The 13,153-nt window shown below is 34.7% G+C and overlaps 1 protein-coding gene across 1 annotated transcript in view; it reads left to right on the forward strand.

Annotated features, from left to right (window-relative positions):
* The first annotated feature begins 1,415 nt into the window (after positions 1–1,415).
* The window catches only part of DPH6 (diphthamine biosynthesis 6), a 167,340-nt gene continuing 155,602 nt past the window's right edge, over positions 1,416–13,153 (forward strand). Inside the window, exons 1-2 of the mRNA XM_026051765.1 lie at positions 1,416–1,506; positions 3,779–3,972. Of these exons, the coding sequence (XP_025907550.1) occupies positions 1,437–1,506; positions 3,779–3,972 (264 nt within the window). The 5' untranslated portion in view covers positions 1,416–1,436. The remainder of the gene's footprint in view (positions 1,507–3,778; positions 3,973–13,153) is intronic.

Raw genomic sequence — 13,153 nt, forward strand, 5'->3', positions numbered from 1 at the left:
TGGCCTGTATAGGTGGAATCTCAGATTAGAAATCTATTAAAATATTTATATTTATAGTTTAGAGTTTCAGGGCTATAAAAACTGCTTTATGAAAATCTGTTAAGCCTGAAAGGATGGCAGGTTATGTGCAGGATTTCGCCTTTAGTTTTGAGCTGTAAAGGAAATTAAGTTCGGCTATAGAAGTTTCACATTGGTAAAAGCAAAAAAAAAAAAAAAAAAAAAAAGCCAATATGGAAATAGCCGTGTGGCTTTATTGCTGGAACACACTTTGGAGCTCTTGCAAGGAAGGACTAGTTGGAGCAGTTGGTAACAGTGGGAATTTTGTCCTGGGAACGCTGGAGAAATTTATTAGTAGTGACGTGGCCTCGGAGAACCCATGGTCTGTTTAGCAGGGGCTGCCTCTCACTCTCTGTTCTCCTGTTACCCTCCCTTCTCCTGTCCTTCCTCCCGTGGCKGCAGTGAGGCGAGAGGTCCTTGCCCAGAGCTCAGCCAGGTCCTCTGCTGCAGTCCCTGCCTGGGACAGATGTCSGTGCGTGGGCTTTTTGGGAAGTTGCAAAGAATCCCCAAGGTGTGGATTGGAACATGGGTTTTGCTAAGTGGTGTGTACCAGGATCGGTCATCCCTTTGTTGCTGGATGGGAACGTTTCTTTTGATAAGGATTAAAATCCATGACAAGATTTATATTTTATTTACACAAACAGAATGKTTTTTTTTTCCCTTATTGATGGTGAAAAAAGGTAAAAGTGGGTCTTGAGTGAATGTCAAAATTAATGTTTTTCTCTCTGTTGTGATGTCATCTCTAGGCCTTAAAATATTGATCTGTGTTTTTTTCTATTTTTTTAAGCAGCAGTAATTATTTTTATCTACAGTTATATGCAATATAAAACCGTATGTTCCATGCAGAGCCAGCTGAACCTACTCCCTGTGTAATTAAATTTTTTTGAGAAGGGGAAGTACATTTAGAAGATCTTGTTAAGTATAATCCCTAAAATGAGGATATTAATTTAAAAAGATTCCTAATGCTAGTCACTCTGTGGAGCACATACTGTCTTTTTTTACCCAAGTTATCTATTATTCATGTCAAAGTAGCCCTTGTCCTGAAGGGCTGCTCTTCCTATGGAAGCTCTCGGTTTAGAAATAAAACACAGATTAAAGCATAGGAACATTTTTTTTTGGGTACTTTACCAAATCTTAATCAATTTAATTATACTTTCTGTTTAAGATACAATATAATGAAGTCTTATCCTTTGCCACAGTTACTTTTTTCAACCTTTTTTTTTTTTTTTTTTAAAATTATTACCCACTTGAAAGCTTTCTAACCATCTCTTATATTAATTAGGGGAAAATCAGTAAAGACTAAAACTTTTGGCAGTGCTTTGTCTTAACTGTCCCTATTTTCATTTCCTTACAGTGGTGGGAAGGACAGCTGCTATAATATGATGCAGTGTGTTGCTGCTGGGCACCAGATTGTTGCTCTAGCCAATTTAAGACCTGCTGAAAGCACAGGTATGGAAGCCTCATGTCTCACAGAATATGTGTATATATATATATATATATATATGCACACATTTTCTATGTATATATATTTTTTGAAATAAATAATAGAGACACAGCCGTATTTGTATTTAGTTTTGCATATTGAAGGGCAATCTGTAAATTGCACCTTTTAAGAGGTGTAAGAAAGAAAATGATTTCTATGTAAATAGATACAATAAATGTATTTTTTCTCAAAAGGAAAAAAGGTACAAAAGGATGAAGAACAGTAAAAGAAAGACTTGCACAATTTGAAGACGTGAATATTTCTGGTATTATAAGCAGGGAATGTATGAATTCAGTGTAGTGAATAATAAAATATTATATGGGTTATCATATAACAAAACAAATGCTTTTTCTAGAAACACTTAAACTGGGAATAACTATTCTGGCTGTCAAAAATAAGCAAATCTGCTGCTGCCTGCCTGTTCTCCCCATGCATCCTCCTCCATTATTCTAGTCCAGCCCTTCCAAACTGGATTGAGGAGCTGATCTGGATTAGAGCTGGCCTTGGTACACTGCTTTTCTGAGTCCTGCTGAGTTTGAGCATGGAATGATTTTCCGGTCGGTTCCTCACAAGTTTCACCTTGGCTTATTTCTGCAGAAGTTAATGGGTGATTCTCAAGCATGTCCAAGTCATTGCTGGGGAGACACAGGGATTACTACTTCTGTGCTGGGAATGAACTGAGGTTTGAAAAGAGAGTGAGTTGTTTCCTAGTTGTTAGGGGCAGGTTCCCAGTGCTGATATGTGTTAACTGCTTAATGTATGTTATCTTTGGGATACCTGGTAATGTACAGTAGGAAGATGTGCAGAAGTAGTGAGGGGAAAGGTGAGCTGGTATCACAGATAAATCATGGAGAGGACTAGCAGCTAGGGAGTGGGCAAGAGCATTTTATTCCCTGTTAGATAGGCCAAAGTGATCTCTAATCTTGTTGAAATATGTTTGCCTTTAATTTATCCATGTCAGAAATGTAGAATATTGTCATTAAAATCATAAAATGATTCCTTTAAGTGTATAGTTGGAAATTTTGTGGAAAGTTAATTGAGGTGCTTCAGGCAATAGTGGATTCTATGCCATTCATTTTATTTTATCATGTACTACTGTTGCTTGGATAGTCTCAATTAAGAAAGAGACTGTGTATTCTGAAATGATTCTGAATATCAGTTTAAAGGAACGTTGTTGTGTTTTATATACATTGAAAAATACTGAGATTTATTTTAAATCAGCTCTTCATGTTCAGTTTGGTTAGTTGTGAATGTGGGTCCRTTTTGAGCAAATATGTAGTTCTGTTCTACTGTATTGCATCAATTATGACGTGATACAATGATTACATCACACATTGATTATCTTAATCGAGTTGCAGACCTTTCTATTTCCAAAATGTGCTGTATGGACATACAGCAGAGATGCTTTATGTGTCTGGGTCTAAATTAAGAGTTCGATGTTGCAAATCAGTGTTAAGACAGTGAATTGTGTTAGTTTTTAACAGATTAGGTGGAAATTTCAGCCGTAATGTGTTGCTTTATTGATCTGCTATAAAATCATTCAGATAGAATTTTTTTAATGTTAACTGTGTATCAGAGAATCTGATATTGTCACTTGACTAAAGAAACAGCATCAGGCAGTTGGTTACATTCTGAGATGGTTTTTTAAAGTGAGTGGAGTGGAATAGGACTGAATATTTTAACAGATCTTTTCTTTTTGTAGCAATCAAAGTGTTGTAGCAATCTACTTTTATTCTACTTAACTACAATAATYTGCTCCTCACTCTTGATGACCATGATAAGTGTTTTAACAGTAACATTTTTGGAAATTTTGGCAACCTATTGCTTTTTCTCAGTGTTGCAGTGTGTTCCAAGTTTCTCTTACTGAATATGTTGAAATGTAGTTGGGTTTGTGCCTCTCTCTGAATTATTGTATAAATAGGACTGGGATTGGTCCTTTAAAAGATTTTTGGATGAGACAGGGAGGAACAGTAAAGAAGAAGTAGATGCAACAATTTCCAGGTAGGAAGCAGGCTCATGACATGCRTCTTCTTGTCCATAAGTCTGCGGGGGTAAAATATCTACTTTTTATTTTTTATGTTTATTTATTTTAATTTTCATGTTCATAAGGATTATGTCATTGTCAACTGTGAATGAAAAACTACTAATTTTTTTTTCTTAGTACTCTRGACTGTTATGATTTTCTGTAGCTACTAAAATAATGTACTTACTATCATGCTTATTTCATAATTTTGGCAGGGCAGACGGATGAGTTGGACAGTTACATGTATCAGACAGTAGGACACCAAGCCATTGACCTGTATGCAGATGCGATGGATTTGCCACTCTACCGTTGCTTCATAAAAGGCACCAGTGTGAATACCGGACGAGTGTACGTCACGTGTGAGGAGGATGAGGTCGAAGACCTTTACCGCCTTTTGAAACTTGTTAAGGTATGTTGAATAAAAGAATGAAATACTTGGGAACAATTGTGCTSCCTTGATACATTACGCTGACCTATAAATTTAGGTAAATATTCCACTTGTGTATTTATGGAATGCTGTGGGAAAGTTTTTGGACGTTCCTACTCTTATAAGTCTAGTTTCTATTCCTTTATTCTTTCTTTGAATGTGAATAGGCAGCATAACTGAATTTATTTCCTTTTTCCACATTTTAAATTAGACTAATCATTGATTAATCTTTATTTCAAACCAAAACCTTGTTCTTATTCAATAAATACACCTTCAATAGGTTCTTGGCAGATAATGCAAAAAACGTAATTGTGAAAATTATCTATAACCAAAATGCAATTCAGTTTCATGTTTGAAATAATATATTGCTTGATTATTTTGAATATAAGATCATACATTTATCAATACATTGAAAGTAATGTCTATACATGCATAATAGTGTGCACTTATTTTCTGTAAGCCTTTTTTTCAGTTATTGGTATGTATCTTGCTGACCATTTACAAAATATTATGGAATATTTTACAGTTATGATTTTGGTTTTGGTGGTCTTCTACCTAAGTTCTACTGTATTGTGTAACAGCACTAACRTAAACCAATCCTTCTAGCTGTAAAAGCATTTTGAGAGGTAATGAGCGCATTTCCCAAAACACTGGWGATTTGCTCCTTACTGTTTTCCAAAAACTTCATGAGACACTTGATTTCCATGGAATCTGAATTACTTCTCAGGAGAAATGAATAGAAATATTCTATCTGACTGCCGAGATTTTAGATGAAGTTTGAGTAAAAATGTTATATCTTTGCAATTGTCCTGYGTCTTCTGGCTATTTGTGTTGATGATTATGCTGCACAGTACTAAAATCAGAAGATCATATTAATTGCTACAGGTATTAAAAAATAAATACATGTTTAATTTAATATATAAAGTTGGTAGACTACTCTCTGAAACTTCAGCTAAAGGTATTTCTGATCTTCAGTTTTGATATTGAGCAATTTCCTGCCGTTCCATTTTTGCCCCCAGAAATCAGAAATGAGATTCATAAACTTGAAAGCTTCAGGCTTGTTCTTTGTTCAGCAGTAAGAAATAATTTTGCAGACAGGACGAGGAATATGGTTTTTAGTGCAGRATGTTTCCTGAACTATGCTGAAGTCAGGCGTTGTATTTTCTAAATATTTTTGACAGGGAAATCATGCTCATCTGCAGTAAAATTGAGAAACACCACTGTGTTGGAATATGACACTGCTAGAACGAACCCCAGTGCATGTAGGCTCTATTACTGATCTCAAGTGTTTCGCGAAGTTTTAAAATGGAATATACATGTTGTATAGGACACGGTGAAGGAAGTACGGTGCAACGCTCTTAAATGATTTTTTGAACCACGATAATACTAGAAATTGTAAGGACTAATATATGTCCTCTGTTAAAGCTGCATGATAACAGCTTTCTGAGGCTGAGTAAGATAATAAATTACTGATCAATTTAATTAAAAATGGGCAGATTAGTCGCGATTAAGATGAAATTTCCCTTTCGATCCTCACTGTCTTTGGAGAAATGGATGCTTTGACATAAATTAATGCTAATGTTGAATCTTGACAACTTCTGCTTCGAAAGTTCATACATGATAATTATAACTGTGGTTGAAAGAGATGTTATCGAGTTGTCTGGGGCTGAATAACTACTTTTTTTCTTGCATAAAAATATTAATTCCACTATAGGATATTTTAAAGAGATAAATAACATCGGTATGTTAGACACTGTAAAACCTTGTGTATGTTAGACACTGTGTAACCTTGACCTTTACAGTCAAACCTATTTATGAAACTTTGGTGGAAAAGTTTCAGTAGATGTCTTGCATATTCTGGTGAATAACTGAGTAATTATATGAGGGGAAAGTAATCTGCAGGATCTGTAGCTCTTCATGTTGATCGCTTCAGTTTTAAGGAAGGAATGAAGCATTTTGTTTCCTCTTGTGTAAACATTAACTTTGAAAGCTTTATGATTTTTCACATTTATCTCTAACTGCATTTTTATAGCTTTGCCATATTAGTCATAATCTCTGGTCATTTTTCTTTAGGGATTCTTATTTTTTTCAGATGATGCTAATAGGTTTAAACAGAACTCAGTGCTGTCCGTTGAAGCAGGGGGAGAAACCTGCAAAAGGCTTGTAAAAATTCATCCTTGAGTTGGCGTGATTTCAAAACAATGGTCAAAATATCATTTTTCTGTATAATATTTTGAGCCTACAAATACAGAAAAGGTACTTCTAGTGCTTCTTATTTTCAGTTTTTAAAGACTGTTTATATTTCATTTTGTAAAGAATATTTATATTACAAGTAGTTATTTAATAATAAATTAAAGCAAATCACATTTGAAAAACTAGGACGAGTTCAAAAAGTATTTGACACTTTTAAGAGCAATTTTGTGAAAGCAAAGATTTTTTAAAGTTAAATATTTCATGATCGTGAGCAAGCCAGGACAACAGTCTTGTCCTGGTTCGCAGGACTCAATGCGATATGGACTGCAGATGGATGTGAAACTGGTCATTCTGTCTTCACAAACCTCGATGAGTGACATGCTGCAGTAAAGTACATTTAGTTGCCTGATATCCTGTTCTAGATTGCGWGTGTTGAATAGGTGTTGGAAAAACAATCAGAATACTTAATATGTTGTTGAAATGTAACCATACAGTTCTTAGGTGCTAACAGCATTTCTACTTAATGCAGGGCATTTAAATCCTGAAATCTAAGAATTTGATCTGCTACCGGTATTACTTAAATAAGGATTACTCAGATTCTGGGTCTGTCCGTGTTTGCCTGTTGGCAGGACTGGGGCCTCATCCAGCAACACAAAGCATTAGTCTTCCTGAGTTACCTATCAGAAGTCAGAAAAAAAACATCTGTAGGAGAACTGTGGTTCTTAACATGTAGTGAATGGAAGGAATGGACCAAGGAGGGGCTTTTGAGAAACTTTCCTGCCACTTGCTTGTCTCTAGGTGTGTTTTACCTGCTTTCTCCTTTTCTTAGGTAWTTATGATCATGTCCAAATACATATATATGGGCATTTATTGCAAGCACATACTGAAGTGGTGCTAGAGAAGTTGAATGTCGGGTTGTTTTCAGCATCCTCTGGAACTACAGCATACCTTTTGGTTAGGGCAGTGGATATAGTAGCTTCCAGATGGCACAGATCCCTGCAGGATGTTTTCCTGCGGGGCTGGGTGTCCTTCGGCAGTTCTGTCCTCTTCCGAGTTTCTTGCTTTGTCTCCTCTGCCTTGGGAGGACTTGGCTTTCATTTGGGAAGATCCCACTACTGGGACACCTTGTAGAATTCTGGATCTTTATCTTGAAAGAAGAYTTTTTTTTCCTTTGAGCTAGTTCATGTTTTTCTGTAATAAATTTTTTTCAGTACTTGATTTTGAGAACAAGTATGTCAGAAAAAGTGTATTAGTTCTTTTTCAAATCTAATAAATTTACTTATGCTTATTCTATCTATAAAGCATGASAGAGCATTTCTAGTGCATTTTCAGCATGAACCTGTTAGTCTCTGTTAGTCTTCTCTTTGAGAAACACCTTCTGGAGTCACAACCTGCAAACCTAAAGAAACAGAACAGCAGTACCTGAAAGAAAATCACACACTGGATTTCAGAACTGAAGGATTAATTGTGATGTCGTTGATCATCAGCTGAAGAAATAGTTATTGCTGYTGGGTGTATTGGATATATGAAATATTTTAATAATAATAGCCTTTGCATGTAGCACTATTTCATTTTATCAGTATCCTGGGAGGGAAAGGAACTGTAATTCTTTTCAAAAAATAATGTCCTGGAGCGTCCTGGAGAAGTGATCTTATAACTCAAAGAATCAGTCACTGGGAATAGGTAACATGCCTTTTAGTTACAGCAGCAAAGAGCTTATCAGTACGGTGTGACTCTTTCCATTAATAATTATTTTTGAAGGACAGGATCATGATTTTGGAATAAAACCATAATGATGTTTACTGAAACAGGARATACTTCTGTCCATATTAAAGTCAACATTTTGTTAACTGTGTAATTTTTGATATTATTTCACATGGTATATAGATGGAAGTGTATCAGTCCATGCAGGATCATGTGAGAAATAGGGGAACTCTAGGTCCCTTAATTATTCCATAAATCCCATTAAAATTTCGAGTTTTTCAGGAATCAATGTCAAGACTTGAGGGGAATGAATGAAATACAGGGTTACTCTACAGTCTTTGTGTAGGGGCATTTCTCCCACAAAAGATAAAGCCTTCAGTCCCATATTATTCCTAATAATATTTCTTCATGTGACGGAGGCAGCCCTTCTTTTTCCTTCTTAAATATTTGGCTGTTGTAGATAATAGGTAAAAATAAGTTCTCAAATTCAGTCTTTTCTGTGTTTGTCTGTCTATGACGCTAAAATATTGGTAATCCTCACATTAAAGTTGGCCTTTGAAGTAATGTTTCTGATTTGTTGCTTTTAAGCTCTCTGAAATTTAGCTTTCATTCAGAGTATAATTGACTTATTTCATATTAATCGTGAGGTTGCTCCAACATTTTTGTAGATTTCTCTTGCTGCATTGAAGATATTGGCTTCCTGTCCATTCTATATGCAGTAACGTACTTGTACTTGTACAAGAAAAACATGTTAATTGTGTACCTTTTCTTAGAACACAGATGTTAGGATTGTATTAAATAACTTCGTTATAGGTCTAAACTGTTACTTAGCCTGTGCTTTTCACTGAGTCACATTTTCATCTAGTCAAATATTTAAAAAAATATTTTAGAGTTTAATTTAATCTCTGAATCATATAGGAATGGCCTCATTTAAAAGCATCAGTTCTACTTGTGGATTTCATTGTGACTTAGACATTCAAAATAAAGTAATATCTGACCATTATAACTTTCAGAACAAACACACTGCTGCAATTAATGTGGATTTGAGCACTAAGAGGGACATAAACTGTATTGTCTTTACTTGGACATTAGTGAATAGATGTAAAATGAAATAGAATGTCCTGTTAGAATAGAATAATAGAATGTTGAAGGCGTATATTAGTTACAATATGGTAAAAGACTTTGTAAAATAGCTTGTAAAATTGAAAAAAAAGTTAAAGAATCTTTTATCTGAGGATTTCAACATGCTGAAAGATTAATTTTGCAGTTTATAAAARTTCAAACAGGAGGTGCCTTCCCTCTTACTGGTGGGATTGGCAGGGCTCCGACTCCTGTAAAAATGTTCTCCACCGTAGTCATCATTTCCACTTTTTGGCTATAGATGTTCTGCTGTTTTCCCTATTAATGTTAAAATCGTTTGGGCATCTGTAGGCTGATTTCTCTGCTTGATATTTCTTAAAAATGCGAATAATTGAAATTACAGCAAGAGGTATCTCTTTATACTGTATTTCCCTCCAAATCCCCTCTCCCTTGATTTTTTTTTTTTTTCATATTTTAAGGTTGTTGCAAAATAAGTGCAAATAATTAAGTGCAAATAATTATTGCGCTAGATATTTTGATAGATAAACCTTCTATAGTTCAGAACTTAAAACACAGAATTTATATGCAGAAAACAGAATTGTAACATCAGTAGCGAACAAAGAGCCCACAACTCTTCAGTGCCAAGGCTGCGGGAATAGTGATAGACAAAGAAATGGACACTGCTTTTTGGTCCTACTAGTTATGTTATACCTAATACATATATATATATACACCTATATAGCTATATACCTATATATAGGTGAGGTTTTTTTGGTTTTTTTTTTTTGCTATTATGCTTGAATATTGTATATATTTTGGAACTCATGAAATGACTGCATAGGCTGGCAAGAAATAACTGTTTCTTTTTAAAGTGCAGGTTTTTTTGAAGACAAACCACTTTTTCTTTTTACTGTCCTATGAGGTTTTTCCACTTAGTTAATTCTGGAGGGAGCCCCATAGCTTTTACTGGCCAAGCTAGAGGATGACCATTATCATCAGCAGTGAACAAGATGTCAAAATAATAAGGCTCATGGTATAACCACATAGTTGGTTGTGCTTTGGTCCTTGTAAAAATGCTGTTATGTATCTTGTTCCTTTCGTGAGATGTTTTTTTTTTCTTGGTTTGAATTTTAAGATGAGAGGGGAACAAGGAAATTTACTGRTGAACAGGATGCCTGTTGTTCTGCAGTTCTCATCTGAACTGCTTAGGAGGGGTCAGTTTTCCATCCAGAACTGGATGCAACATCTCGGAGGTGGCTTCTCACCGTGAGAAATGTTGGGCTTTGTGTAAACAACATAATCACTGTATTTCTCCCTGGTAGGTGTGTGGAGCTGTGTTCTTTCCCGCTCAGTCTTGTTGTGCTAATACTGAGTAAGCAGAGACAGTCTGGTTAACGGTGAGAGGTGGTGAGCAAGCCCCGGGGCTTGTTTTGGTCAGTGTTAAAACCCCTGATTGCCAGGTTTCCTTAATTTCCCATTTCCGGGGCATCTCTAGTGTGACCTTGCCTGCTGAATATGATGTTCTGGGTTGCAGGATTCTCACATGCATTTGGAAACGGGCAGCCAGGCATTGTTTACAGGACGCCAAATGAACTGTGCACTCACAGCAAGTTTGATAAACACACATTTCCTCCTTTTATCAGGGAGATTGCAGAACGTGAAGTATGAGTTTCCAGTTTTACTCATTCCCTTCAAACCTTTTCCTGTTTAAAAAATGGAATCTCACTAATTGGATGATGATCTGTCCTTAGGTTTGCAGGGGATGGGGGTGGTTTGCTGTTATTTATATTTAACTTCTACTTACTGGTTAGCGACACTTTATTTTGGTACCTACCTTGGCCAGGTTTGGCAGGCTTTCAGAGAAAAGCTTTCCATTTGCTCAGTAGGAAGAGGTTCATCCCGATCAAAGTAAAGTGAATGCTAATTAACAATAATGACTTCTAATCACTTTGCTTTTATACTCCTTTAGGAGCACTGCTATTATCCAATGTAGTTAAGTGAAATGCTTGTATATGAATCAACAATGCTGTATTTCTTCTAGCAGCTATTGCTCACAATCAAGCTTTGAATAAATTACTTAGGTAAAATTGGTTTTAATATGCTGTATTGCATGGGGAGAAAGTAACCTCAAATATCTTGTTAAATATCTTGAATATTTAGAGAGTTATCTATTAACATTTTGGCACTCATATTGTAGTTAAATGGAAAAATACATTAAAATGTTTAATCAATTTTGTAAACGTTATCAACACCTTTTTTTTTCTTGATTTTGATTTTTTTTAAGTGACTTGCATAGACTTAGCAGCCTCAGTAACAACCCCATTCAGATCCAGTTGTGAATCAGTGAGAATGAGCTGTAACACTTTTGAATTAAAAATCATCCAGTTTTACATGGAAGGGGCTTATCTCTTAAATTAAGAACTTCATTTTTAGTCTTGTGTCACAGCATACATTCTCAATGGTTTAATGTGCATTTATTTTATTAATACTGTGAGTACCTCTTATTTACATACATACAACCTATGTACAATCACAGAAACTTCAGTAGGAGTGTAAGATAATAGCAGTAATCTGTTAATACACAGAAACAATAGAATATCTGAAACTTTATTCAGAAAAAAATGCATTCTTAATCAGAAACAATACTAATGAAAAGCAGGAAATAAATAGATTATTAGACTAGGAGCATGTTCATCGATTTAAAAAATAATTTTAATTTAAAAATAAATTCAGATAGAAAATGCAATAATTTCAGATTCAGTGAATTTGCCCACTTAACATTGCACCTAGAGGGCCGTAGCAGCTGAACATGGCAAAAACTGGATGAAAAAATGTTTTTTATACACAGTTTAGCTTTTGAAAACAAAACCAAATAAAAAAAAAAAAAAAACAGCACCAACATGAAAAAAGAAGCTTGAAATAATTACTTGAATCATTCAGAAGCAGTCCCAGGTCTGAGTGTCTGTGAAGGACCTGGAATCTGGTGTGGTAAATACATTTTTGTCATTAGTTTGTGCAATTCTTTTTAAAAAGGAGGTTTTTGTTTTGTGTGACAGTTTCTTTCTATGTGGTACCTGTGTCTTTGGATGCTTAAGAGACAATTCCTTCACAGTTCCCATCACAGCTTTTATGCATGTGGATGTGAGTGAATATCCACAAGTAACACCTATTGTCGTTGGGATTTTTTTTTTTTTTTACTTTTTTACTTTTTTTTTTACTTTTTTCTTATTTATTTATTTATTTAGTGAAGATATTGCATATCTTAATTTGCTAATACTTTCCAAGTAGTCTTTCTACCTTAAATGTGAATTGAAGTTAATGTTCAGAAAAGTCCTATGATCTTTGTTATTTTACTGTAAAACATGCCACTRGTGCCTTTTATTACAGTATGTTTAAAAAGGAGCAGTAACTTTCTCTTTACAATTCCATTTAAATTTTTGGTATTTTGATTTCCTGCTTGGCAAGTTTTTGGCATGCTTTTTGAGGATGAAAAATGAAAAATGATGAATAATTATTTTGTTCTGAAACAGCCAGCTAGTTTATATTGTTTACTCTTCTCATTGGAAAGAAGAAGTATGTATTTTAAAATTTATTAATGTTTGGTGAAATGTATTGGGACTAGTTCTAATAAAATGCAATCAAGGACAGGAGAGCAATAGCTAAAGAGTAAAACATTTATCAACTGCTTTCTTAAACATTTTTATTTCCTAGGCTCCTTCTTTCTATAAAAATATTTTTTCTTACTTATACAATTACTGATTTATAAAAGTTGATTTATTTAACATCCTCCCCATTTGATATAAAGATTATAGAGCATTGCACACGTAAATTATTTTCACCTGTACACTTACTTCTTCTGAGCAGTATGTTTAAAGATAATTTTGGAAGGCCTAGGATTTCATTTGGTATGTGTTTCACCAACATTACTGTTTTCAAAATAGAAATGATTGCTTTGTAACTGGCATTACTGAAAGAAATAAAATAGAATTGGTCTTTAAAACAGATCTGTGCAGTATAAAGATACTCTTTTTGTTGATTAATTCTGTCTCTGGGAGAGTTGTATAACAGTCACACTCATTTTGATATTGATTATGACTAGGATTCCAGGAATAGGTTGCTGTTTGTAAAGGATAAGAAGACACTATGATTAGTTACCTTTTCCATGGAAAGTGGTACAAAGGAAAAT

This window comes from Nothoprocta perdicaria, unplaced genomic scaffold, assembly GCF_003342845.1.
Source record: "Nothoprocta perdicaria isolate Ctin4 unplaced genomic scaffold, notPer1 scaffold_8, whole genome shotgun sequence".
In the NCBI taxonomy this organism is placed as follows: Eukaryota; Metazoa; Chordata; class Aves; order Tinamiformes; family Tinamidae; genus Nothoprocta; species Nothoprocta perdicaria.